Raw genomic sequence first — 27,758 nt, forward strand, 5'->3', positions numbered from 1 at the left:
GCATTGAGCTGAGCTCCCTGTGTTAGACAGTAGCTTCCCACTAGCTCTCTATTTTACATACGGTAGTGTATATATGTATACACTCTCTCAATTCACCCCACCCTCTCCTTCCCCTCCAGGTTCAAAAGTCCATTCTCTATGTCTGCATCTCTGTTTGCTCTAGACTATTTGCATGGGTTACTTTATTTAATCCTTACTGTGACCCTATGAAATGGGTTCTACCATTGCCCCCATTCTTTATCCCAGGAATGCAAGGATTCTTTAATATCTGCAAATCAATCAATGTAATACACCACATTAACAAATTGAAAGACAAAAACCATATGATTATCTCAATAGATGCTGAGAAAGCCTTTGACAAAATTCAACATCCATTTATGATTAAAACTCTCCAGAAAGCAGGAATAGAAGGAACATACCTCAACATAATAAAAGCTATATATGACAAACCCACAGCAAGCATTACCCTCAATGGTGAAAAATTGAAAGCTAAATTTCCCCTAAAATCAGGAACAAGACAAGGGTGCCCACTCTCACCACTACTATTCAACATAGTTTTGGAAGTTTTGGCCACAGCAATCAGAGCAGAAAAAGAAGTAAAAGGAATCCAGATAGGAAAAGAAGAAGTGAAACTCTCGCTATTTGCAGATGACATGATCCTCTACATAGAAAACCCTAGAGACTCTACCAGAAAATTACTAGAGCTAATCAATGAATATAATAAAGTTGCAGGATATAAAATTAACACACAGAAATTCCTTGCATTCCTATACACTAACAATGAGAAAACAGAAAGAGAAATTAAGGAAACAATACCATTCACCATTGCAACAAAAAGAATAAAATACTTAGGAGTATATCTACCTAAAGAAACAAAAGACCTATACATAGAAAACTATAAAACACTGATGAAAGAAATCAAAGAGGACACAAACAGATGGAGAAACATACCGTGCTCATGGATTGGAAGAATCAATATTGTCAAAATGGCTATTCTACCCAAAGCAATCTATAGATTCAATGCAATCCCTATCAAGCTACCAACGGTATTTTTCACAGAACTAGAACAAATAATTTCACAATTTGTATGGAAATACAAAAAACCTCGAATAGCCAAAGTAATCTTGAGAAAGAAGAATGGAACTGGAGGAATCAACCTGCCTGACTTCAGACTATACTACAAAGCCACAGTCATCAAGACAGTATGGTACTGGCACAAAGACAGAAATATAGATCAATGGAACAGAATAGAAAGCCCAGAGATAAATCCACAAACCTATGGACACCTTATCTTTGACAAAGGAGGCAAGAATATACAATGGAAAAAAAGACAAACTCTTGAACAAGTGATGCTGGGAAAACTGGTCAACCACTTGTAAAAGAATGAAACTAGAACACTTTCTAACACCATACACAAAAATAAACTCAAAATGGATTAAAGATCTAAATGTAAGACCAGAAACTATAAAACTCCTAGAGGAGAACATAGGCAAAACACTCTCTGACATAAATCACAGCAGGATCCTCTATGACCCACCTCCCAGAACATTGGAAATAAAAGCAAAAATAAACAAATGGGACCTAATGAAACTTAAAAGTTTTTGCACAACAAAGGAAACTATAAGCAAGGTGAAAAGACAGCCCTCAGATTGGGAGAAAATAATAGCAAACGAAGCAACAGACAAAGGATGAATCTCAAAAATATACAAGCAACTCCTGCAGCTCAATTCCCGAAAAATAAATGACCCAATCAAAAAATGGGCCAAAGAACTAAACAGACATTTCTCCAAAGAAGACATACAGATGCCCCCATTCTGTAGAGGAGGCTTTGGGAGTTAAAACCTGACCAAAATATATGAAAAGGACAGAACCATGATGAAACCAAGCAGCCTAACTCTAGACCTTACAATGTTGAACAGCATACCACAATCCTTCCCAAGTTATTTAAATTTTTCAATCCAGGACAAAATTATAGAATGTTATAAAGTTGAGATAATAGTATTGATGTGACAAATTTGTTAGGCACATTAAAGAAGATATTAAATGAGAAACTTCTAAACATGTTTTTTGGCACTTAATAAAAAATACTGATAATCATTCCATTATAATTTAATTCAAATGTTTTTTTAATTTTTATTTCTACTCGTCTGATTCTGTTTTACTTGGTTATATTAGAGCTTGCAAACTACAGTTCACAATAACACTTACATCACCAGTTTTCTTTGTAGATGGAAGAATTTCCTTGTACAATTTTCCTGACCCTAAAAGAACATTAGAAGCAAGTATAAAGACAGAGTATCTGGCATATAATATACAAGATACCATTACGTTAGTGAATGAGTGGGAAAATGAAGAATACACTATTTTACTTTCATTAGTCAGAGTTGGGTGTGTGTTTGTGTGGCTGCGTGTTTTGAATTTAAAAAAGAAAGGTTTGTTGCCTTCAAAGCATAGAATTTTTGGAAAAATTATTGATCAATGATTTGTCATACACGAATTAAATCCTAACATATAACACATGTAAGTCATCAATATTATGCTGTTAAAATACCAAATTCAGTAAATTTCTATAATATTTCATAACAATAGTTTTATTTTTTTATTTCCTTGTAGGTTTCTAGGATTTTACCTGAGAAACAAGGAGAAATTGAGGCTCACATAAAAGACCTTGGACAGTTTGAAGAGCAATTAAATCATCTGCTTCTGTGGCTGTCTCCTATTAGGAGTCAGTTGGAAATTTACAACCAACCAAATCAAACAGGACCATTTGACATTAAGGTAAGGACTTCTTGCACTAAACATTATTTTTCAAGAGTGGGAATATCGCTGAAGTAAAGCTCTCATTTGTTATCATCATCATTGTTGTTAACTTAAAAGTATGTTCATAACCTAAAAATTGAGAGTTATGCTTATTCAGTGGAAATTTTGGGGACTTAAGCCCAGGAGGCAGTATCTCGAGTAACCCTGAGAGAACTGCTCTAAGGAGGTAAAGGAAAGAGCCAGATTATATAGAAGTTTTGCAACAAAGGGCAGGTAGTCTGCACATCAAAAGATTATTGTCAAAAAAAGGAAAACCGGATATTTCAAGTTAAGAAATTTAGCACTTTTCTATGTACGGGAAGATGCAAGAGTTTGGGCACATTGAAATCATTCCTTTGCTAAGTGCCTCAGCTCTCTGGGGCCAATATCCTGTATTTTCATATCCTGAATTTCCTCAGGACTCACCATAGGGAGTGGCTACTAGATGACAGGTATTCTTTTCCTTCTTGAATGTAGTAAGAGCTCACTTGCTCACTTTGGAGGACAGTAATTGCCGGTGACTGTGACAAGCTTGTTTACTGATATGGCAGGAAATATTCCATTTCTCATTTTTATAATGTTGTTGTTGCTGTTCAGTTGCTCAGTTGTGTCCGACTCCTTGTGACCCCATGGACTGCAGCACTCCAGGCTTCCCTGTCCTTCAGTATCTCCCAGAGTTTGCTGAAACTCATGTCTATTGAGTCGGTGATGCCATCCAACCATCTCATCCTCTGTTGTCCCCTTCTCCTCCTGCCCTCAATCTTTCCCAGCATCAGGGTCTTTTCCAGTGAGTCAGCTCTTCGCATCAGGTGGCCAAAGTATTGGAGTTTCAGCTTCAGCATCAGTCCTTCCAATGAACACCCAGGACTGATCTCCTTTAGGATGGACTGGTTGGATCTCCTTGCTGTCCAAGGGACTCTCAAGAGTCTTTTCAGCTGATGAAAGCATACTATACATATATATATATATATATATATATATATATATATAATATTAATTATAATAATATTGTTATTATTACTTGACTAGCATTTTTAGTTTTTTTCTTCTGGCATTTACTAGCAATAACGTTTCCTTAAACTCATATCACTAGAATGTCTTCATCATGTTTATTATTATAATCTACTTTCCATCCCTACTTTAATTGTACTTAATATATGTCTGTAGACCCCTTATCTAAAACTGAAGTCATTTTGAAGACAAAGTGCCTACAGAATAAGTATCAGCCCCTTAGTAGACATTATAAAACCCTCTCAGACTTATTCCAGTTTACCTTTCTATCCTCTTCTGCCAACTACATCCTCTTGTATTCAAGACACAACAAATTATATAATAGCATTCTATGTATGTGGTTTCATGCCATGCCTGTTTTCTTGAATGCCTTCGTACTTACTCCTAGTAGAGTGAAAAACTCTTTTAGAATTGCTTATAATCCTCTGTATCTATCTCTTACAGCCTTTGTACATTGATTGGCACTTAAATTTGAGAGACCTGAGTATCTCATTACACTCTTCTTTGAATGCAAAGGGTGTCTACTTACTTATCTCCCTTGTCCCATTCATTTTTGAACACCCCTATCCCAGGGCTCAGTGCATGGTGGTAACTTGTTAGCATTTTAAAATCAGTGAATGAAAATACTAATGAGGTACCCAGAATGGTAATGAGATGGTATAAGAAAACTTAGGGATCCAGACAAACACACTGTCTCCTCTTTTCCATGTCCCTGTGCACACTGATTATTCTTTCTTTTCTCCCTTCCCAAGAGCCCATTTCAAGGATTTGTCCCAAATATAATTCCCTATTTTTGCATCTCCTATGGGCCAACAACATTAAGTACCCAATCACATAAACCAATTCACTTCAAAGCACAATCCATAAATTAATGTAATGATGGGCATTTTCAGACTAAATAAGTTAAATAATATCTTGAGTCAATTACTTCATTGACTCAAATTATTCAGTGTATTTACTTTCCAGGATATAATAACCTAATGTTTTTTTATCTCCATCCAGTTGGTCTTTTGGTAGGAGATAAGGATAAAAGCAAGTGTGAGGATCTTTTAGAGAGATATGATGAACATTTAGGAAGGATGGAACATCTAAGAATGAGGAAAGGAGAGAGATATAGAAAGGTTTGCCACAACTAAATTGAGTTATATTGGGTTGGCCAAAACCCAAACAAACCTTTGGGTCAACCCAATATTTGCAAAGTGCACTGCATTACTTTTACCTTACTTTTTCCTGACATTCTGATAGCTACCCCCAGGCGCAGATGGTCTTGTATAAGTCACAAGTAGATATCATTTCACCCATGCAAAACCCAGGGTGCTCAACCGGTGGCATGGTCTTGGGTTCAGTTTGACAGTTATATTCAAGTCACAATAGGCTTGATCCAGAACAAATTTAGGTAGATTTAAGAAGGTATACAGGACAAGTAACAGCACAGCCAGTATAATGATGACACAGTGGAGGTCTTGACACCAGGGTGTGGCTTCTGATGAATCCGTCACCCTGAATTTGGGTCATGTGTGGTCAAAGGGATAAGACTGGATGAGTGCAAAGCACATCACTTTTTTTTTTTATTAGCACATCACATTGTAAGTCATCAGTTCTGGCCTCCTTTCAACTCTTCCACCTAGCTAGCACCTGGTGTCCTCAGAGGTATTTCACTAGCACCCATTCTCCAGTTCAACTATATCTCATCAATACTGATTTTTCATTACTCAATAAATAATCTCAACAAAGAAGAACAGTTAAATAATAACCTCAGCCAGATTCTCAATTATCTTGGATCAAGTTGTCCTTAAATATCTCTTGATTTAGTGTGACAAGAGGAAAAGCCATCAACTCTTTGTTCCTGACCAGAAATAGCTTTTTGGAACTCAGAGATAAAAGCACATTCCTTCACTTTTAAATATAATCTGTGGTGAAAATGTGCTTCTTCAGTAAAATGATTAAAAATATATTCAATACGAGCTCTCTACATGGAATATGTTTAAGAGAAAAGATAGCAAAATCACCTGATACAAATGGATATTGTTGACTCAACCAAAGTAGCTTTCATCCCAGTGTGTGTACATCAGAACGGTTCACAAAGATGAAAAACTTTCATTGGGTCTTTGTCCATGGCCCATAGGTTCCTGCCAAATGGGCCCCTGCAGTTTAGCATGAAAGCTACTCTCAGCTGTGTTAATCACTTTCCTTTATTAAAGCTCCAAGACACCACTCTACTGCTGTGTATAGTTTCAGAGAGTCATGATATTTGCCCTCCTGCGGTTCAGTCTAAATCATGGAAGGGAAAGGCAGCTGCTTTTTTCCCTGGCAGGAAAACTGCTTGGCTTAAGCCCTCTGTGCATATCCTGAGTTTTTCATCTCTGAAGTGTAGATTTCAAAAATATTCCTTTAGCCATTTTCTTCTGCTTGTGGATGTATCCAAGGCAGAAAAGATCATAAAATCATATATATGATGACTTGAAAGCTTCTTCCTATAATTCTCAGACCCCTAACTTGTAATCAAGAAATAGAGACCTGTGTGAATAATTTACTAACCTAGTTCTTTATTTTTCTTTGTCTAGCTTCTATCTATATTCACTGTCTAATAAATGATTTATGAAGATTGCATAGAATTCTTCTGTTAAAAGATGTGTGATTTTAATCTGTACAGCTTGCTGTATCCCTCTGATTGAAGAAATTAAACTTTTTTTCAGTTAAAGAATTAGGGGGGAAATGGACTTCGTTTAACTTCAAACTGCTGGAAACCAAAAAGTTTGTAAATAGCTTTGAGGACATGCCCATTTTTTAATACAGAAAAAGAAAGAACTTTAAAAAATATCTTGGGAATGAGTTAATGCAAAGAAAGAGACGCACAAGCACCCTCTACTTCCTAAATTTAAACAAATTTTCCTTGTCTGGCCATGGTGACTATGGCTACCTCTGAAACAAAGAGCCTAAGGCCTTGCCATCTAGGTCATTTGTTTTCTCTAGTCAAACTCTGAGCACCTGTTAGAAAAATATGCAATATCCTCTGAGAGCCTCAGTTTTGCCTGCTTGGCACTTCATGCTTATTGATGAAATGCAGCTAGCTGTGTAATGAAACCCAAATAAAAAAAGCCTTAAGGGCTCTGTTCTAATACATTGTTTATGCTGGTGTGAAAATTGACTGCACATCGCTTGGTTTGTGCAATTTACTCCCGAAATATTCCTATTCAGGAAATCCTGCAAATAGCAATATTCATCTTGAAAATCACCTCACAGAACCCTTAGCAAGCTGAGAAACATGATCAATGAGATCGTGATGTAGAGGGCGAAAATTAGGCATAATCACAGCCCTTTCCCATCAGTCAGCCTACAAGAAGGCATGCCTTTGAATTTTGATTTTCAAATGTACTCTTGATTTAGACACAAAATATGTTGATTTTTGATTTCAGAAATGATAATTGAATGCTAATAACCAGGAACCAGTTAAAATTTCTATAAAGGGTCTTATGCTTTTAATCTTTAATGAATGCTTTCAGTAATGACCTGGAGATATACTACTTATTTGACATGAAACTGCCTAACTACTGTTTTCCAAACTTTTTATTAAAATAAGAGGTGGGGGGAACATATAATTTTATGTTGTCTTACTGACTGAATTATGCGCATATTGATTATAGGGAGGGTTCCCCCCCTTCAAAAATTACTTTCCACCTGTGATCCATTAAAAAGCATGACAGTGTTGTACTGGCTCTTCCTTACCACGTAAGACACTTGGTTGTCTATAAGGTCAATTTCACACTGAAAAATACCAAAGGACACAACTGCATTGATTGAATGTTAAAGTATCTGAATACCAAAATTCCCTGCATGTGTTCATATTGCTGTTAGTATTATCAAAGAAAAATTGCATAGGACAACTTAACATGCAAGTAAGATTTTATTCAAGTCTGTTGCAGTAGGGGAGAGGGAGTGCACTCAACGCTGTTGAAAGAAAAGGCAAGAAAGATTTTAAACATTGAGATGAGCTAGGGGAGAAGTACTAGACATTAACTGGGAGGCTGGTTCTTTTGATTAGGCTAGTGTTCGCTAGTTGTCACTTCTTGAAGGTAAACTACTCTGCTCCCACAGAGAATGGGCGTTAGAGTACTATCCTTCTGGATGTTTAACGTTGTAAAAGGATGGCTCCGAGGTCCTTAAAAAGGATACTCCTCAGTTCTAAAATATTTACACCTCAAAAGGGCAGAAAAGAAATTTACAATAGAAAGTTTTCTAAAGTAAATGTGCAAAGGAAAGAGATGCAGCCATATGATTAAGAAGAAACCTAATTTTTTTTTTCTGTAAATTTTAGTCAAGTTAAAAGAGCATGTTACAGCCATCTTTCTCAGTTCCTTTTGTGTTCAAGGAAACTAGGTTTCTGATTGAACAACTTAGGAAAACTAGTCCATGTCGTTCATTTTAGAAGTATTCTGTTGTTGAAAGACTAGTTGAATTGACTTTGAGACTTGGATGTAGAGAATATTTGCAAGATAGTGTAAGCAATCAGTGTTTAATGAGGGAGATTTTCATGCAAGTAAGAAGAAGAAAGATTGTCAGAGCAGACTTTAAACCAAGTTCTGAGGCCAGAGGGTAGCCACTTAAGAAAATTCCTAGATGTTGTGCTAGAAGCATTTTTAGATAATGGAGTGAGGATAGCAGTGGCCATTTGATGCATTTCCTTGTTTGCAGTTTGAATGTTTTTGGTGATGGCACAGACATCAGAGAGGTTTTAGTAAGATTGTCCACAGTCATGGTTATTTCCTGGGGCAAAGCACGAAAGATGTGGGAGCTCTGGTGAACTTCCTGAGTAGCCCATGCAGCAGCAGCTCCAGGCATGAAGATTGTCCATACATAATCTACTGTGTGGATGAGTCTTTTGAAGTATATATCAAGTTATTCAGCTTCAGCTCTCAGGGCTTCTTTAGACCCTGGGGGGTGGGAATTTTAGCTCCAAGACAATCTAGACTGTCAATAGGGATTTGGACAGTCAGCTTTTAGTCTTCAGTCATGTCAAGACAGGAGAATGGGAGAAAAATTGAAAACATTAATTTGGAGAGTGGTGGCCAGACATTGAAGGAAATGAGAATAATTGAAAATTTGGTCAAAACTGACAAAATGTGTCAGACAGCAGGATCCAGTACAATCTACAGGTAGATAGCAGAATCGTATACTTTCAAAAGAAAAGTAAAATAGCTAAAAGACATTGACGAGGACCAGAATCTAATTACCCACAAAGGTGTGCTATAGTTTTCTATCGAAACATACTCATTTTCCATTTAGTAACCTCCCATTTGATCAAAGACACTCAGGGTAAGATTATTCTTGTTTACAAAATAAGGCTGGGCTCTTTTATTACATAGATGGAGCAGAAATAATAATTTACCAGATAGGCCTTTTAAAGTTTGTTTTGCTGAATATTTTCATAAGGAATTTCAGATTTGACTTTTTAAAAGTTCATAAGATTAAGAAGCCAAACCAAGAATTTGAAAACCATCAGATTTTACCTGCCATGCCTATAGATTTGTGTCAATTCTTCTATTTTCGAAGTTCTTAAAATATCCTAAGGTCTCCTGAGCCTGCCAGGAAGTGACATTCCTCATTCATCTATAAGACTGGATGTTCTGTAAGCCAGGTACTAGGCCAGATTTTCTAAGAGGACTTTGTAAGTATTGTCTCCATAAAATAAACTGTGGTTTTCTAAAACTGTCTGGTCATATCTGATTCTATGCACATCATTCTTAAATATGACATTCCAGTCAATGTCTTGGTTATATAATCAGTTTTCTCAATTATGTCCTGTTACAAGAAGGACAGATTCTTATTAAACCTATGCAAATAAATATATTGCCATGAATGTAAGAATACTTGATAAGAGTTTCTGAGTTCTGGAGGGATCAGGCAGGGAGAAAAGATAAATGTTTCATTTCTTTTCACAGAAATGTAATCTACTAAATTGCTATGAGTTATAGATAGCTTAAGGAAAAAAGAAAAAAGGAATTCTTTATGTTAAGAAAATGGAACATTAAAGCATCAAAAATATTTCCAAAAAAAAAAAAAGCCCTAATCAAATCATCCTTCATCAATTCATTCAGTTCTATGTAATTGATTCTTGTTTTACTTGCTCTCGGGTTAGCAGTTTCCTAAAACCCATTAGCTTCTCCACTCAAGTTCTGGAATTCCTGACTCAGTCCAGTGGTATGGGTCACCAAGTTATTTAAGCAAGGCTATCAGAAGTCTGTGTCCTAGAGTACCTGGCCTAGTCCTTCCCAAGAGTTTTGGAAACAGTCCCTTTTTCTTGAAGATAAGCATTCTGGCCTGAAACTGACAGGAGACACTTTCAGGGAAGCCTCAGAATAAAACAACAGATATCTGTAAATGACAAAAGACTTCAAATAATCATGGTTAAAGACCTGATGAAAGTTCATTTGACAAGGAAATTTTGTGATTTCTGTGGTACACACCATTTTAATGTAATAACTGAAATTATGACCGATAACATGCTGCCATTATCTAATATTAGGCAGAGCAGTACCAGGATATATCATGGACAAGGAGCATGAACAAATTTCTAGGAAGTTCATATAAGTACTGAAATATTTATGTTAATAACATTTGACCCATACAAATACAACCTAAGGAATTATCTCTTCTTATTTGATGATATGCTACATGCAACTCAATGTACCACATAAACCTAATTATTTTTAATCTCTTTAGTTTTAGAAGGTTAGAGAATAAATCCTTTGAGATTTTCAAAGCAGCTTAAGATCACGCTTTATTTAGGATCTGATTTGTGGAAGGCAAAATATTAAAGGCTGTCAAAAATGTGAAAAGTTTTGAATACACGGAGAACCAGGATCATAGGACACTAAAACAATGCTTGACTACTTATTTAACCAAAGTGACAGTAAAAGACTTCAAAAATAAACATGATTGTAAGAGACTTTAGCTCTTTCAAAAATGAGGCACTTCAATTCTCTCAACTAATCACGGACATGATAAAATCAACATAAAGTACAAGAAACTATTCTCCTAAGACACAGAATCATTATCGCCTAGGTGGATTGCTCAAGAGGTAAAGAAAGACCTTTTATAAGCTCTTATTATACTGATGCTGAAGCTGAAACTCCAGTACTTTGGCCACCTGATGCAAAGAACTGACTCGTTTGAAAAGACCCTGATGCTGGGAAAGATTGAAGGCAGGAGGAGAAGGGGACAACAGAGGACGAGATGGTTGGATGGCATCACTGACTCAATGGACATGAGTTTGAGTAAATTCCAGGAGTTGTTGATGGACAGGGAGGCCTGGCGTGCTGCAGTCCGTAGGGTCACAAAGAGTCGGACACGACTGAGAGACTGAACTGAAGCTCTTATTAAGAACAGACAAATAATCTAGGAAAACTTTGTCATTTTAATAAAGAGAAATTAAGTTCTAGTTTTTCATTAGTATATTGTTGGTACTAAAATAATTTTTAAAAGGTTTAAAAATATATCCATCAATCATAGCCACCTTTGACCACATGACATAAAATTCCTTTTCCACAAACCATTTACGACTTTCCATGTCTATTCACATTTTGTTCTACACTTCCCCTCTTCCTTCTGGAACAGTCATTTTACCTTAGGACAGCATCATTCCCTTCTTGCTTAACAAAAACACATACAACAAAGTTGTTTATCTTTGACATTATTGTTTCTAGACATTATATATATATATATATAATATATACATTATATATATATATATATAGTTTTTAGTCATTGGTAAATTTTATTTTTCAAAGAAAACTAGAAAGCAGATAAATTTTGAACTGTCACATACTAGCATTTTGTTGAAGACTAGCAAAGGTTATGAAAATAAATTGAGGTTACCTGCTCAATAGGAGAGCTAAAACTTCCCACCAATAATTGCAGGAGGAGACTTTTAAGATTTTCTTTGGACCTAATATGTAATCTTGTGGAGGTTGTGGACTAAAACTTCAGCAACTGACTGAAGTTATGACACGGGGTTATCTGAGTGTCTCCAAAGCCCACCTGAGTATATAAAATATCCAGTTTGTTTCTAAATAGACTCTTCAGCTTCAGGTGATTAATTTGGGGGTTCCTAAGTCCCTTGTGAGCCCCCTGTAGAGGCAGGGAATGTATGGTTTAAGCGACTATAGGGAGTTGAGAGAATGGAGTGGCAAAGGAAAAGCCTGACACAAATGGACAGAGGGATGGACAGCTCAAGGGAGCCAAAAAGAAGATAGAAAGCAGTAGAAGGAGAACAGAGTAGTGAAGATGTTGGGAACAGAGAGGTCTTAGATGAGCCAATTTAGGGAGATCCTAAGTTTCCCAAAGAGGTCAATTGAAAATTCCAAATTATCTTTAGTAAAATCATGCCAACAAGGAGAGAAGCAGACAGCTCCATAGCAGTAGTCTTCAGAGAAGGAGAATCAGAAGACAGGATTTTTCCCGGAGAAGGGAAGAACCACAGTAATGGCAACAATGAAAGAAAATTCAAATGAGATCTCTACAGAGAAAGAGTACTCTAAGTACCAGAGAACTGAAGCTCAACCACATGAGATCTCATTGAGAATTTTCCATGTTCTAAACCAATGGTAGCTTTCAAACAAGTAAGCCTGGGACTCTAACCCAGCCTTAAGAGTATACACAGAATCTAAAGAATCAAAATCTATCCTTACCATGCTTCCAAAGATTGTCATCTGCAGCACTGGATTTTGAGATGGACTCATCAATGGATCTTCAGTCAATCACTCAGGAGTGTGGAATTCTCCAGGCAAGAGTAATGAAGTGGGTAACCATTCCCTTCTCCAGGGGATCTTCCTGACCCAGGGATGGAATTCTGGTCTTCTGCACTGCAGGAGAGCGATCAGGGAAGCCCTTTCAGAGATTAATGTCTAGTTCATCCTGGGTCAGGAAGATCCCCTTGAGAAGGAACTGGCAACCCACTCCAGTACTCTTGCCTGGAGAATCCCATGGACAGAGGAGCCTGGTGGGCTACAGTCCATGGGGTCAGAAAGAATGAGACACAACTGAACCACTAACACACACACAGTTCATTGTTTGGAGTAAGATAATTCACTTTCAAATAGTTAATCCCTTAGATAGATGTATACTTCAGGTATACAGGTAACCTGTATAGCTCAGGTTAAATTGAATAACGTATGTGATTTATATTCTTTTTATTTTTTAAGGGGTAATGTTGGGAAGCTGAGGAACAGCAAAGAGGACACTGACCTCTTAGCCTAGCAATCCTCCAATTCTCTTTCTTAGTAAAAAGCTTCAGTGTTTTCTATTAGTTAGGAAAGAATTTCTATGGAATATGTCTTGAAAAATAGTAGGTGGAACTTATTTGACAAAAACACAAAATATTCTCATTCACCATGCAACTAGACATTTTTTCTGGAAATTTTTTAAAAACCCCGAGTTTAGGTTGACTCTGGGGAAGAGTATAATTCTGGCTCAGATAAAACCTTGAAGAGTTTGTGGGTACCATATTTGAATGAAATTAGGCATCAACTTTTCTCTTTGAACTCTGGGCTATCAGAATTCTTCCTCTTCCTTTCCATCCCCTCTACTCAATTCCAAAATCCATTGCTGAGCTGAAGGAGCTTGATAATGGGAAGAAAAACAGAAGACCCAAGTTCAAATCCCATCTCAGACACTTACTGGCATCATGCCATTGTTTAATTCATTTACCCTTCTTAACCTGACTTTCCTCTTCATTGAAAATGAAAACCAAGCCAATTTCCCTGGGGCATTATTGGATTAAGGTAACACTGAGGTGGGAATACGTTTTTCTAAGGCAACAGAAAAAGGCAGAAAATAGGACCTTCCTTTTGTAGCTGGAATTTTGATAAGAGCTCTTAAAAATAAAAATCAAGCTTGCAAAATACCCCCTCTTTCAAAAGAAACCAGCAAGTTGACACTAGAAAGCCACTCCAGAAAGCTTTCAGGTAGTCATGAGAGTTTCATCATTCACCAAACCAGATTGCCTATAGAAGCAGAAGATTCTAAACTTGAGAAGAATTTCTTGAATTGAGAATTTCTGGAACAGAGAATTCAAGTAGGACTAACAATTTGTTGGCCAAGAAGAAATAGGTGTGGCTTTTACAGTTCTCTTCCTTATGAGGGCAGGGAAGAGGTCAAACACTCCCTGCCAAGGAAAGGAAGAGAACTCCAAATGTACCTCTATTACAGTGGTATTCAGACCATTCTGTTTATAAAATTAAAAAAATATATGAATAGTTTGGAAAACTAAGTATCTGCTAGCACATTTTAAAGTTAACATCCATTTCCTTCCTTGGCATATTATAAATATTGACATTTAAAAAGTGTTCCATTACTCTTTAGAATGTATCCTGTGGAATCCAAATATCATAGCAATAGGCTATATACCATTACCCACTTTTTAAAAAATAAAAAAACAAGCACATTGTTAATAATTAGAAGTTCCATATCATTCCTCTTTCCTTTTAAAATCATATTTCCATTTCACTTCCCCAAATAGCATGCAAAGAGCTGTATCCTAATGTAATATATGTTTATGCTATAAAGTCTTTTATTAACCACTCTTTCATGCTTCTATATGACAAATACACACTGTAGTTTCAAATTCAGTGTTTAAAACAATTTTATGTGACTGTAAGTTGATAAGTATTTTTTTAAAATCCTTTAGACTGAGTTATATCTACAACCATTAATAATAAGTAAACCTAGTAATAACCAAATTGCCTAAATATATGTAATTTTTGATGAGCTATTATTATACATACCCAGTAGATTTTTGGAAATGACTCTATGAATGAAATGGCTGAGTAAGTGCATGATGGTACCTTGATTAAAAGAGGATTTCAATCATTAATATTTTGAACTTTGTTCTGATTTAGCACAAATGCGTCTTAGGTAAAATACACCACTGAGATACATCAGATAAGGTGTGCTTTTATTTTGTAAAGTTGGAGCACTATTATTAACTAAAAAGTAGGAATGATAATTGGTGTAATGTATGTACCACAGGACCAAGCCTAGGCAAATCCCTTGTAGAAGCTAAAAACTTGGAAACTGCTTCCACGAATGCCATCTATGCCCACCTATCTCTAGGAAATGCTTTGTGTACCTCCAGGGGTATATGCCAGTCTGAAGAGTGCCACTCTAGGAGAAATTGAAATTTCTAGGAGAAATGCTATGAGAAGGGAAGAAGGGCAACTCAGTCCCTGGCTGGGCACTTGTTAAACTCTCACAACACTACCACGTTTATCTTACCACAGTCCATGCCTTTAACCATTGCAGTGCTCCTTACTCCAGCAATACTTGGATCATACTGTTGACTCATGCTGAATTTACTAAGATCGAAAATCACCAATTCTTTTTCACATATGCTGCTTCTAATTGACTTGTCCTCCATCTTGCCCTTGTGTCATCTACCTTTTTAACAGTCAGATGCAGGTCCATGAGTACCTTCCCTGGTCCTACTCAAGCTTATCCACCTCGGTCCCTGACACTTAGGTTCGGTGCCTCCCATTACTGATCAAATCATGACCAAAGCAGAGAAGACACAAGAAACTCATTGCCATGGAGAGGCAGCATCTGTATCTATTCTGTGTCTGTTTCTGGTTCATCTCTGGTGATTTCAGTTTCTCCATTTTTAGCGACAATGTCTCCATCTACTCGTGACCTCCTCTGTCTGGGTTCTCATTATTCTGCCCTCTTACTACCCTACCCCTTCATTCGTTTCTCCAAGAAAGAAAATCAGTTCTTGACTCCAAACTGCTTAAAGCTTTAATAAATGTGTTAAGCCATTAATCCAGTTGAAGTAGAGACGGGGAGGTAATCTTCAGGTTCTGATTCTATCATACATTACATTGCAATCTCTTAGGTTCTTTTCAACTTCAGGCCTTCTACAACTTCATCTACATTGTGAAAACAAATTTCTACACTAGATTGAAGTAGAAACCTCCCTCTATTTTGACATCAAATTAAACCATTCATTTACTTTGATTGTTCAGTTAGTTATCAAAGTCTAATTGCTTTATTGCCTACCCAGTTCATAGTGTTCCATTTTGTCTACAAATGGTCATCTGGAGATTTCATCAAAAATATTATACTGCTGATGTGCACATGAACTTTATTTTGCATATCCCTGATCAACCTCTCTAAGCAAAGGAAGACATGAGACTAAACTAATGAAATCTTCATTCAGCTAACAAACCATTTATTGATTAACTACAATGTCCTCCTATGTTAAGGTGGCCCTCATTCTCATTTTGCTTAGAGGTGAGTTGATGTATAAATATACCTCATTGTATTAAATGCAGTCAGTGCAGAAGCATTTACGCTATAATGTAGGGAGTACAGTTACAGGATGTTGTGATAGCCCAGAAGGGTGACACCTAACCTAATTGGGATATTATTTAGAGCGTAGCTCTTCCATGTGGTCCCTTGATGAACAACAGCATCACCTAGAAGCTAGTTAGAAATGTAAATCCTTGGGCCTCTCCATAGGCCTCTTGAATCAAAATAGATGGGAGTGAATATCAAGAAACTATTTTAACAAGCCCTCCAAAAATGCTTTCACTTACTAAAGTTTGGGAAGCTATGCTCCAAAGACAATCTCCTGGGAGATACAATATCTGAACTGAATCTTTAAAAGATGAGTGGGAATTGATAAAGGGAAATGTGTATGAGGAAAAGGAAAAGGGTTTCAGAGAGAAAAGGCAACAAGAACCAAGATATGAACGTGATGAATGGTATGAAGTATGGGAAGAAAAAGAAATACAATGATATTAATGTGTAAGCCCAGTTTGAGTGAGGCGTGTATTTCACTTTAAGGAGCTTAGATAGTATCTTTGAGAGATGTGGAAACTTTTAAAAAGAGGTGACTGGCAAACACTCAGATTTGAGGAGTGTTCCCAAAAAAGGAAAACAGTCAGGAGACAATTGTGGTAGTTGAGGAGTAACATGGTCCTGGATGAGGACTTTGGTAGTAGGGGCAAACAGGAGGAGATAATGTGAAGAACTGTACTGACATATGTACATATATAAAATAGGTAACTAACAAGAACCTACTGTATAGCTCAGGGAAATACTTAGTGCTCTGAGATGACATAAATGGAAGAGAAATCCAAAAATGATGCTACATATATACATACAGCCGATTCAGTTTGCTATACAACAGAAACTAACAACATTGTAAAGCAACTATACTCCAATTAAAAAAAAAAAAACCTGTACTTCACATTGTTAATGGTGACCCATTGATAAGCCATGAAATCAGCTTGATAAATAAGCTATTGTGTAGCACAATAGGAGGATTCCCAGGTGGCGCTAGTGGCAAAGAACCCACAAATACAATCGCATTTTTGTATTTATTATATGTGGTATGGGTATTTTGTAAAACTGTTGTTTTCATTTAAATATCATTTCGTTTCTGTTTCTGATTTTAAGAGAATCTACATATCTGCATGGTCCTTTTACACAAAATGACTTAGTACTCTAGCAGTAAGCTCATACTGGGTCATTTATTCTAAGATTGAACACGAGTTCATCCTTTAAGACAAACTTCAAAAGTAAGAGCTGTTTTCTTTATTGAAAAAAATAATACTTTCTTGTGGTAAAAAATTCAAATATTCCCCTGCATCTCCATCTCTCAGCCACTCAATTTCTCTCCATTCAGCTACTGAAGTTATCAGTTTTTTCAGTAGCACTCCAAGGAGAAGGTGTATGAGTGTTTGTGTATATATTCTTTCTTTTTCCTGTCTTCTTTAAAAAAAAAAGTGGATAGAATACTATAAACACTTTCTGCAGTGTTTTGTTTTTTCCCACTTAATGATCAACACTAACAATTATTTTCCATATTAGCACAAGAATGGTCTCATTTTTGCAGTTGTGTACTATTGTATTCGAAGGGTGTACCGTAACCCATTTGACCAACATTCAGGCTAATGAACATTTAGTTGATTTTCAAGTTTTATTCCTGCTACAATAATACAATGTATAACTTTAAGCTCATGTCATTTTTTCATATAGCAAGGATCCCTATAGGATAAGTTCTTAGAAGTAAAATGACAGGGTCAAAATGACATCTGTTATTTTAGTGAATATGGCCACCTCATGCAAATAGTTGACTCATTGGAAAAGACCCTGATGCTGGGAGGGATTGGGGGCAGGAGGAGAAGGGGATGACAAAGGATGAGATGGTTGGATGGCATCACCGACTCGATGGACATGAGTTTGAGTAAACTCCGGAAGTTGGTGATGGACAGGGAGGCCTGGCATGCTGCGATTCATGGGGTCGCAAAGAGTCAGACACGACTGGGCGACTGCACTGACTGACTGACTGACGGCCAAATAGCCCTTCATACAGTGTTCCCATCAGTAATACGAAGGAGTTTGTTCCCAGACATCTTTGCCAACTCATTGTGTCATCAACCTTTTTATTTTTGCTAAGCAAGAAAAAATGTCATCTCATTGTCATTTTAATTTGCATTCTTCTTTTGAGAGAGGATGAAATTTTTTGAATCACAAAATGTTTCTGAGTCATTTGTATTTCCTTTTCTGTGCACTGTTTGTTACACATTTCCACTTCTTTTCTATTAGGTTTTTGGTCTTTTTCTTATTACAACAAATACAGTTTACAACTGTATTTACAAAGAAAGCATGCTTTTTCAACAAGAATTTTAATGAATGTTCCTTATGACAAATAGATTCTAGTCTGAAGGTTATAACCTGAAAATATTAAAACAAACCTTTGAATTGCATAGAAATAGTCTTTGCCCTTTTGAACAAACAGTCCCACACAGAAACTCAACGTGATGACAAATTATAGAATAAGTGCAGATTTAATTTTCTCAAAAAAAAAATTGAAACTGGCATGTAAATATTTGCCTTCTCTATCAGTCTAACTGTATGTAATGGCTATGACAGGGTTTGTCTTTTTAAAGCACCTATGTCAACTGATTCCCATTCTTTGAAAATATTTCCTTAACTGAAGAAGGCTTATAGCTTTATTCAGTGTTGCATTTTCTAACCAAGTCTTAAATAACTATGTAGAAGCTTAAAATTTTATTCCCATACCTATTTTTCCTTTAGGAAGTAAAAAATGCGCTTTCCCAAACTTCCAGAGATCTCATCATGGTTTCCTGTTTGGCTTGCTAGTTTCATTAGTGTCCTGAGATGTGATTTATCTAGATCAAGAGAGCTAATTCTGAGCAGCTGGGAACTTTCTAATCTCTTTACCCATCTAGGGCCCCTCTCTCTGCCATGTGTTTTATTCTTCGCACTCAGAATATCATTGCTCCTGACATACAGAAACAAACCCAATCAAAATAAAAAGGTCCCCACTTCTATTTTCCATCTACCAGTAGTTTACCATCTTTTCCAAAAGCAGACCTATCCTTTCCTTGATCATTCTATTGCTCCAAGTAGACCTGTAAAAGTCATTTTGTCACCCTAAACCATTTTTATACTTTGTTAAAATCATGTTGTTACTGCACTACAGTTTAAATTTTTTTTTCTTACTCACCAGTCTTCTACTCTCTGTTAAGAGCAAGTTGACATAATGACACATTGGAGTAGGTTATGTGAGAACATTTGAAGCAATGTTAGTGTTATTTTTTTTTTAATTTCTCTCAAAAGAAAGCTCTGCTCTGTATATGGATGCCATCCATTTCTGAGCATGTGTGAAGGAGAAATGTGGGAACGTTTCCAATAGTTTCCAAACAATTTATCTTTAAGTGAATGAATGAACCACCTGGTTCACCGACTATGTTGCCCAAGAGATGGGTTTGATTGGCAGACAGAATACAGGGTAGAAATAATGGACCTTAAATGAGGAAGGTTTTAAACTTGTAAGTTACCACCCTTGGTGGCAGTAAGTGTTTATAGAAAATAACAGACTGAGATTTCACATCCCTTCAGAAATGCTGTGTACTTGCCTTTTGCAATACTCACAAAGTCCCATCTTTCTAACCGTAACTTCAAATAAAAAAAAATACAACTACCTTTCTTACTTGTCTGTCTCAAAAATCTGTGTCCATGAAGCTGTTTATTTGCCAAGCTGTATCCCTAAAAGATCAATGTTATAGCCATAAGTATGAAAATGGATTGAGATTCTAGGCTTAACACTTACCCGTTCCCAATTCCAATATACACCATGTGGAGCCACGTTTCTCGAGCTTTAATGTAGTTGGAGTAACCTGAAGATACTTTTCAGATGCACTTCCCTGGTGTTATTGAAGCCACTGGTCCGGGAACTACACTTTGAAAAACACTGTGATGGATTCTTTTTAAAAATTATGTATTTATAATTTATTTATTTTTGGTGGTCTGCGTTTTCACTGAAGCACGTGGTCTTTCTCTGGTTGGGGCAAGCGGGAGCTCCTCTCTAGTTGGGGTATGCAAGCTTCTTATTGCGTTGGCTTCTCTTGTGGAGCACAGACTGTCAGGCGCCTGGGCTTCAGTAGCTGTGGCATGCAGGCTCAGTAGTTGTGGAATGCAGGCTTAGTCTGCGGCATGTGGAATCTTTTGGGACCAGGGATCAAACCCGTGTCACCTGAATTGGCAGGTGGAGTCCTAACCACTGGACCACCAGGGAAGTCCATGTGATGGATCCTAAAGTAGGCAGATAGTCATAAATATAATAAATATACAGAAGGAGTCATATAGATGGATCTTGGGGTCAAATATTAACTCACACAAATGCAACTTCTTTGTTCATTCCTCACTGATCTGTGTAAGCTTCCTCCATGCTGGATAGTGAGAAAAAAGGATCTCACTCTGAAACCAATTTACCAGTCTCTTTCTATGAGTTGGTATCACTTGAATAAATGGCCAGTCTTTAAGATTCCTTTATTCTCCTCCTGCTCCTCTGTAAGATGGTGTGTGGATTGACAGGCGAGAGAAAATTGTTGATACATGGCATACATGACCTACAGTCTTCATGCAGGTCTCTGTACTCTTTTCGAACCTCTGGTCTCTGTACCAATACTCCTTGTCTGCCTGGCAAGTTTGTCAGCTCTCTTGACTTCATGTGAACTTGTATTTTCATCAGAAATGTCATGCTCTGCTCATTAAACTATATTGGTTGCTAAAGGAATCCTTAAATCTGTGAGTTACCACAGAAGAATACTTAAAATTCTAAATATGTAATTATGACAGCTCTATAAGGAAGTATGACTATTATTATAGGTAAGGATGACTGCCAAGAAGTTATAGCAACATACAGTCACTCATTATACTGTTTTGAGGGGGGAGACTGTGGACTTGATGTTTACAGATAGAACACTATATCAGTTGCTGCGGGAAAAAACAAAAGCAACAGAAGCTATGGCCATAATCTTTGTGATTTTATTTTAAAAGGGGAGGAAAAAGACAAATATGTAGAAAAATCATTTAACACTAAAGAGAACGCTTTAAGAAATACTTATTTTAAGTAAAGCTATTTTACTGTTCATTTGCATCTCATTAACATGTACCAATTTAATCTACCACTCACATTTAAGAGTTAAAAAAATTACCAAAAGGATTGGTTTAAATTAAAGATGAATATCTCTAGTGAAATTCTATAGGGTTGTAAAAATAGTGCTTTAAGGAATACCATGGCAATATTTCCTCTTTAGTATACAGTTCTGTATCCTGAGATTTCACTTATTATATTAATTTGTCATTCAAGGGCTTCCCTGGTGGCTCAGTGGTAAATAATTTGCCTGCAATGCAGGAGACCTAGGTTCAATCCCTAAATTGGGAAGATACCCTGGAGAAAGAAATGGCAACCCACTCTAGTATTCTTAGCCTGGAGAATTCCACGGACAGAGGAGCCTGGAGGTTTACAGTCCATGGGTTTGTAAAAGAGTAGGACACAACTTAGTGACTAAACAACAATAACAAATGCCATTGAAAATAGATGTAAATTATAAATCTAATTAACAAATACAATTCAATTCTAGGTTGTATATTAAAAGTACTCCTTTCATCTAATAGGCACAATTAGCTGATGTTATGACTTTGTTTAGTCAGTTATATCGAATACATGACTTAGAAATCACCTTTGTAGTCCAGATACTTCCAAATTGCCAACTATCTGCTTTTCTCTTTGTCATGGATTTCTCTCATTCTTCCTGGCTATCTTATGAACAGTAGCACTGGTATGACTAGACTTATTCATTCTCATGTTTGGAAAAGAAATATGTATATATTGTTATGTTTGAAGTTATACATATTATGGAGGATAACAAATACTTCAAATACATATTTGATACATATATTTTTTGAAAAAGAAACACCTTAGTTGTAAATTAACTATTTAAACTATCACCCAGTGTAAATGCTTTCAATTTGCTCTGTAATTTCAAAACAGTATACATTAAAAACTGAGAGTGTGCATAACCAACACTTCTGATGCCACAGCTTCCGTTTTCTAAATACTTCATTACCTCCTCTGGTAATTATAAATAGCAATTACTTATCATAAGAAGGCACAATGTATATAGTTAATAACAGAAGCCATAATTATTTAACTTGGATTATTTTAATAATAGTTTTAATTTTAAGATGAGAAAACTCAAATCACATTTATAATAATAACATGATATAACATGCTAGTCATTCAAATGAGATTGATTTTATTGAAATTAATCATTCTGTCAAGCATTCAAAAGGCAAAATATTGAAGCACTCACAAGAAAGTGTAGAATATAACTAAAATTCTACTTATTGACCCATGAAATTACAAAGCCATGTGTGCATACTTTTAATTTTCAGGGCTTTTTCAGAGAACTTTTGTGATTAACATGTAGAGAAAATATGGATAGATAAGCATCTTTGTCTTTTAAATTATTTCAAGTAGGTGATAAGAAACACAAAATTAATAATTCATGGTACCATCTATTACAATATATCTTCTAGTATTAGCATAGTAATAGGTATTAGTGATTTACATAATTGGAGAGATAACAAAAAAACAAAATTAGGCACACATCCATATACATTCCTGTGCTTCACTCAAAACTAGGCAAATGTTATCTGAGATTATATCATGTATATGACATAGCTGAAGTCAGATTTTTTAGAGATAGCATTATTCTTTTATTATTTTTTATACTTCAATGAGTTATGAAAAGAAAAATGACTAAATAAAATTTAAAAATAAGTTAAATAGAATTTTGTATACCTTATAAAATGAGAACAATGATTTAAAGTGGCTTTAGGATAGAGAAGTAATCTGTTCAAAGTATTTCCAATTTAAATAGAGCAAAACAGTCAATAGGGTTATGAGATTCCAAATGAGTAATAATTAGGTTGTTTCCAATTTTTCACTAATGTGAACACTGCTGAAAGGTCACTTGGTAGGTCTTTTCAGTAACCCATGTGAAAATACCTAGAAGTAGAACTACTGACATTAAGATCAATTCAGTCTCTCAGTCATGTCTAACACTGTGTGAACCCGTGGACTGCAGCACGCCAGGCTTCCCTGCCCTTCACTATCCCCCAGAGCCTACTCAAACTCATGTCCATCAAGTTGGTGATGCCATCCAATCATCTCATCCTCTGTCATCCCCTTCTCCTCCCACCTTCAATCTTTCCCAGCATCAGGGTCTTTTCCAATGAGTCAGCTCTTCACATCAGGTGGCCAAAGTATTGGAATTTCAGCTTCAGCATCAGTCCTTCCAATGAATATTCAGGACTGATTTCCTTTAGGATGGACAGGTTTGATCTCCATGCAGTCCAAGGGACTCTCAAGAGTCTTCTCCAGCACCACAGTTCAAAAGCATCCATTCTTTGGCACTCAGCTTTCTTTATGGTCCAACTCTGACATACGTACATGACTACTAGAAAAACCATAGCTTTGACTGGATGGACTTTTGTCAGCAAAGTAATGTCTCTGCTTTTTAATATGCTCTCTAGATTGGTCATAGCTTTTTTTCCAAGGTCTTTTTTTAGATTCATGGTTACAGTTACCATCTGCAGTGATTTTGGAGCCCCAAAAAACAGTCTCTCACTGTTTCCATTGTGTACCCATCTATTTGCCTTGAAGTGATGGGACCAGATGCCATGATCTTAGTTTTTTGAATGTTGAGTTTTAAGCTAACCTTTTTACTCTCCTCTTTTACTTTTATCAAGAGGCTCTTTAGTTTTTCGCTTTCTGCCATAAAGGTAGTGTCATCTGCGTATCTGAGGTTATTGATATTTCTCCCAGCAATCTTGATTCCAGCTTGTGCTTCATCCAGCCCAGCATTTCTCATGATGTACTCTACATATAAGTTAAATAAGCAGGGTGACAGTATACAGCCTTGACGTACTCCTTTCCTGATTTGGAACCAGTCTGTTTTTCCATGTCCAGTTCTGACTGTTTCTTCTTGACCTGCATACAGATTTCTCAGGAGGCAGGTAAAGTGGTCTGGTATTCCCATCTCTTGAAGAATTTTCCACAGTTTGTGTGTTCCACACAACAGTGTTCCACACTGTCAAAGGCTTTGGTGTAGTTGATAAAGCAGAAGTAGACGTTTTTCTGGAGCTCTTGCTTTTTCAGTGATCCAACGAATGTTGGCAATTTGGTCTCTGGTTCCTCTGCCTTTTCTAAATCCAGCTTGAACATCTAGAATTTCATGGTTTACATACTGTTGAAGTCTGGCTTGGAGAATTTTGAGCATTACTTTGCTAGAGTGTGACATTAGAGTATTAGAGTACTATTTACAGTAGAGTACTACTGACATTGGAGTATTCATATCTTTACTATATATCATAAATTATTTTCCACAATAACAGAAAATGACATGAATTTATTAATTTAATTTGTGTATCTGGTTGAACAGGTTTTCATTTCTTGTCCATTCAAACTTTTTATCTATGACTTGGTTATTCACATACTTGGCTTGTTGTCCTTCTTGTTATTTAGTCACTAAGTTGTATCTGACTCTTTGCTTAATTTTATTTTTAAAAAGAAATTTTGGAGTCTAGTTTATTTACAATGTTGTGCTAGTTTCCTGTTTACAGCAAGTGAGTCAGTTATAAATATATCCACTGTTTTTTTTTGTTTGTTTGTTTTACATTCTTTTTCATATAAGCCATTACAGAGTATTGAGTAGAGTTCTCTGTGCTATACAGTGGGTCCTTACTATCTATTTTATACAGTAATAGTGAATATATGTCAATCCCAATTTCTCACTTTATCCTTCCCCCCCCTTATCCCCTAGAAACCATGTTTGTTTTCTACATCTGTGATTCTATGTCCATTTTGTAAGTTCATTTATACCCTTTTATTTAGATTCCACAAATGAGTGATATCATATGATATTTATCTTTCTATGTCTGACTTACTTCACTCAGTATGATAATCTCTAGGTCTATCTATGTCGGTACAAATGGCACTATTTTGTTCTTTTCCAGTTTTCTATCGATTGTTTGGTCTGTCTTACAGATGGTGTGAGTCGTCTATATATTCTGAATTTTAGTAGCTATACACATCTAAAATATAGGTCCATAATTCCTTACCTGAAACCTTATCATAGATTTTACAGGAGAAAAATGAAATATGATCACTTTGCTGGAATGGTAGAAATCATACAAAGTTGCAAGAGCATAAAAAATAAGTATGGCTGACTAGTTGAAGATCTGGGAACCAGAATGAAAACTAACATGTTGTATGACCCAAAGAAGTTACTTTATTCCATCATATGTTGTTTTTCTTCTTTTCGGAAACCATCACGTTTGCTTTGTTTTCTATACATGCTTAAGGAAAAGCTATTTAGAAGAGAAATCTCAGATATTTTGTTGTTTTTTTTTAATACAAGTTTAATTCAGCTACTCATTTGATTCCTTGAGTTTATGAGTTATTGAAGACTTTAGAAAGAGTTGTTTTAGATAATGACTATAATTTTGGTACAGCATTTAACAGTAAAAAACAAAGCATCTTTAATTTTATTTGAAGTGCCTGTCAACCGCGATGTCAGATTGAATTGCTCTTTTCTTTGCTTTCAATGAAAATTCCCCTAACTGCTGTTTTATATTTTAAAAACAAACTTCTAGTCTTTGGTAATGCTTAATTTTAAAATAAATGATCTCTGTCAAGACTTCAAGAACCTTGTCCATTTACCATGTGGATGATAACTTAGGGTTGTGCTATATTGGTTGAAAATGCAAATACCACTGGCCAAGGTGAATGTACAAAGCAAGAAAAAGATGATTCAGAGACCTGGAAAAATTGCTTTGTTATATATGTCTCTCTATTCCAAAGATTTTTAAAAATCTTTTAAAATCTGTGTTCCTTAATCCCTTTGGGTTATTTAAAGCAGTGTTTTTTGGGACAATTCAGCTGGAAGGGAGAAATTAAATTATGGTTAGAGTTCATCAGAGCCATGTTCAAATGTAGTTTAAGAGTCAGACTATGCATAGGAGTACATCTGAAAAAAATATGTAAACAGAGTTGCAAACAACCTTCCACAAAGAAAAAGGAAAAAGGAAAGAAAGGTGTTCATATGAAATCCTAGTATTTCATGTACACTGGAAATACAGACCATGAGTAGTTGGACAGTCTTTCATTTGTCCATTCACATATTCATTAATTCAGTTGTTCTCAACCAGAGGTGATTTATTCTCCAGGGGAATTTGTCAATGTCTGAAAATACTTTTGGTTGGCACATCCAAAAGAGAGGAGGAAGTGCTACTGGCACCTTATAAATAGTGACCAGCGGTGCTGCAAAACCTTTCACAATACATAGCCCCTTACAGCAAACAGTTACCCAGGCCAAAATGTTAGTAGTGCTGAGGTTGAGAAACCCTGATTTAAATTAAAATTGCACATGAATCAAAACTACTTTATTCTGGTTCTAAATCCTGTGATTCATCAAACAAAATCTCATTGTCTATCTGTATCATATTTAAATTCAGATTAAAAAAAATAAATTCAGATAACCTATAGTATAGTGAATATGTGTGCAGGACATGCATCAGACAGACCAGGGTTCAAATCTCACATCCACCATTTGTTTGCTTGTGTTTAGGCAAGTTTCTCAACCTCCCTTTTAAACTCTCAACCATGTCTGCTGAAAGGCTCTACAATTGAGGTTGAATGAGATTAATTAAAATGATTAATGTTACGTGCATGGCAGAATGTTGGTACTTCGTGAGGGTGAAAGTGTTAGTCACTCAGTCATGTCTGTCTCTTTGAGACCCTATGGACTTTAACCCATCAGGCTTCTCTGTCCCTGGAATTCTCCAGGCAAGAATGTTGGAGTGGGTTGCCTCTCCCTTCTGCAAGGGATCTTCCCAGCCCAAGGATAAAACTCTGGTCTCCTGCATTGCAGGCAGATTCTTTACTGGCTGAGCCACCCGGGAAGCCCTGGTGCTCAGTAAGTTTTCAGTAAATTGTAACAGTATTACCTTTGCATAGACTAAATCATTTGATCCCGACCTACCATGAATATCCTGGTCACATACCATATCTAATTGTTTCTAAGACACTATTGATTAGAATATGCATGATTATTTTATCTATCACGAAGAAGAAAGGGCTGTCAATTAGACTATGGCATACCATCATTTATAAAATGTCTCTCAGTTCAGAGCAGCACATTTGTGAATATAAAATGTGGATCTTAGAAATGATTTTTGCCAAGCCCATCAGCAAGTCTTATACGTAACGGAACAAGGCTGCCATTGACCATAGGCAGAGAAGCACAGCTTCCCAGGATGGTGTGATCGGGCATCTCCCTTCAGGCCCTCCAGGCCAGAATACTGGAGTGGGTAGCCTTTCCCTTCTCCAGGGGATCTTCCCAACCCAGGGATCAAACCCAGGTCTCCTGCATTGCAGATGGATTCTTTACCATCTGAGCCACCAGGGAAGCCCCAAAGTCTCATGCAGAGGGGCAAAAGTTGTTTTTAACCCTTTAGCCACAATATCTGTCACTTTCATCCATTTTATAATTAAAGATGCTGAAAATAGAGAA

The 27,758-nt window shown here is 36.3% G+C and overlaps 1 protein-coding gene across 1 annotated transcript in view; it reads left to right on the forward strand.

The window, feature by feature from the left end:
• Window positions 1–27,758, forward strand: part of DMD (dystrophin) — a 2,165,569-nt gene that overhangs the window by 1,380,659 nt on the left and 757,152 nt on the right. The window contains exon 47 of the mRNA XM_061137756.1: window positions 2,614–2,778. Coding sequence (XP_060993739.1) covers window positions 2,614–2,778 — 165 coding nt within the window. The remainder of the gene's footprint in view (window positions 1–2,613; window positions 2,779–27,758) is intronic.

This window comes from Dama dama, chromosome X, assembly GCF_033118175.1.
Source record: "Dama dama isolate Ldn47 chromosome X, ASM3311817v1, whole genome shotgun sequence".
Lineage (NCBI taxonomy): Eukaryota > Metazoa > Chordata > Mammalia > Artiodactyla > Cervidae > Dama > Dama dama.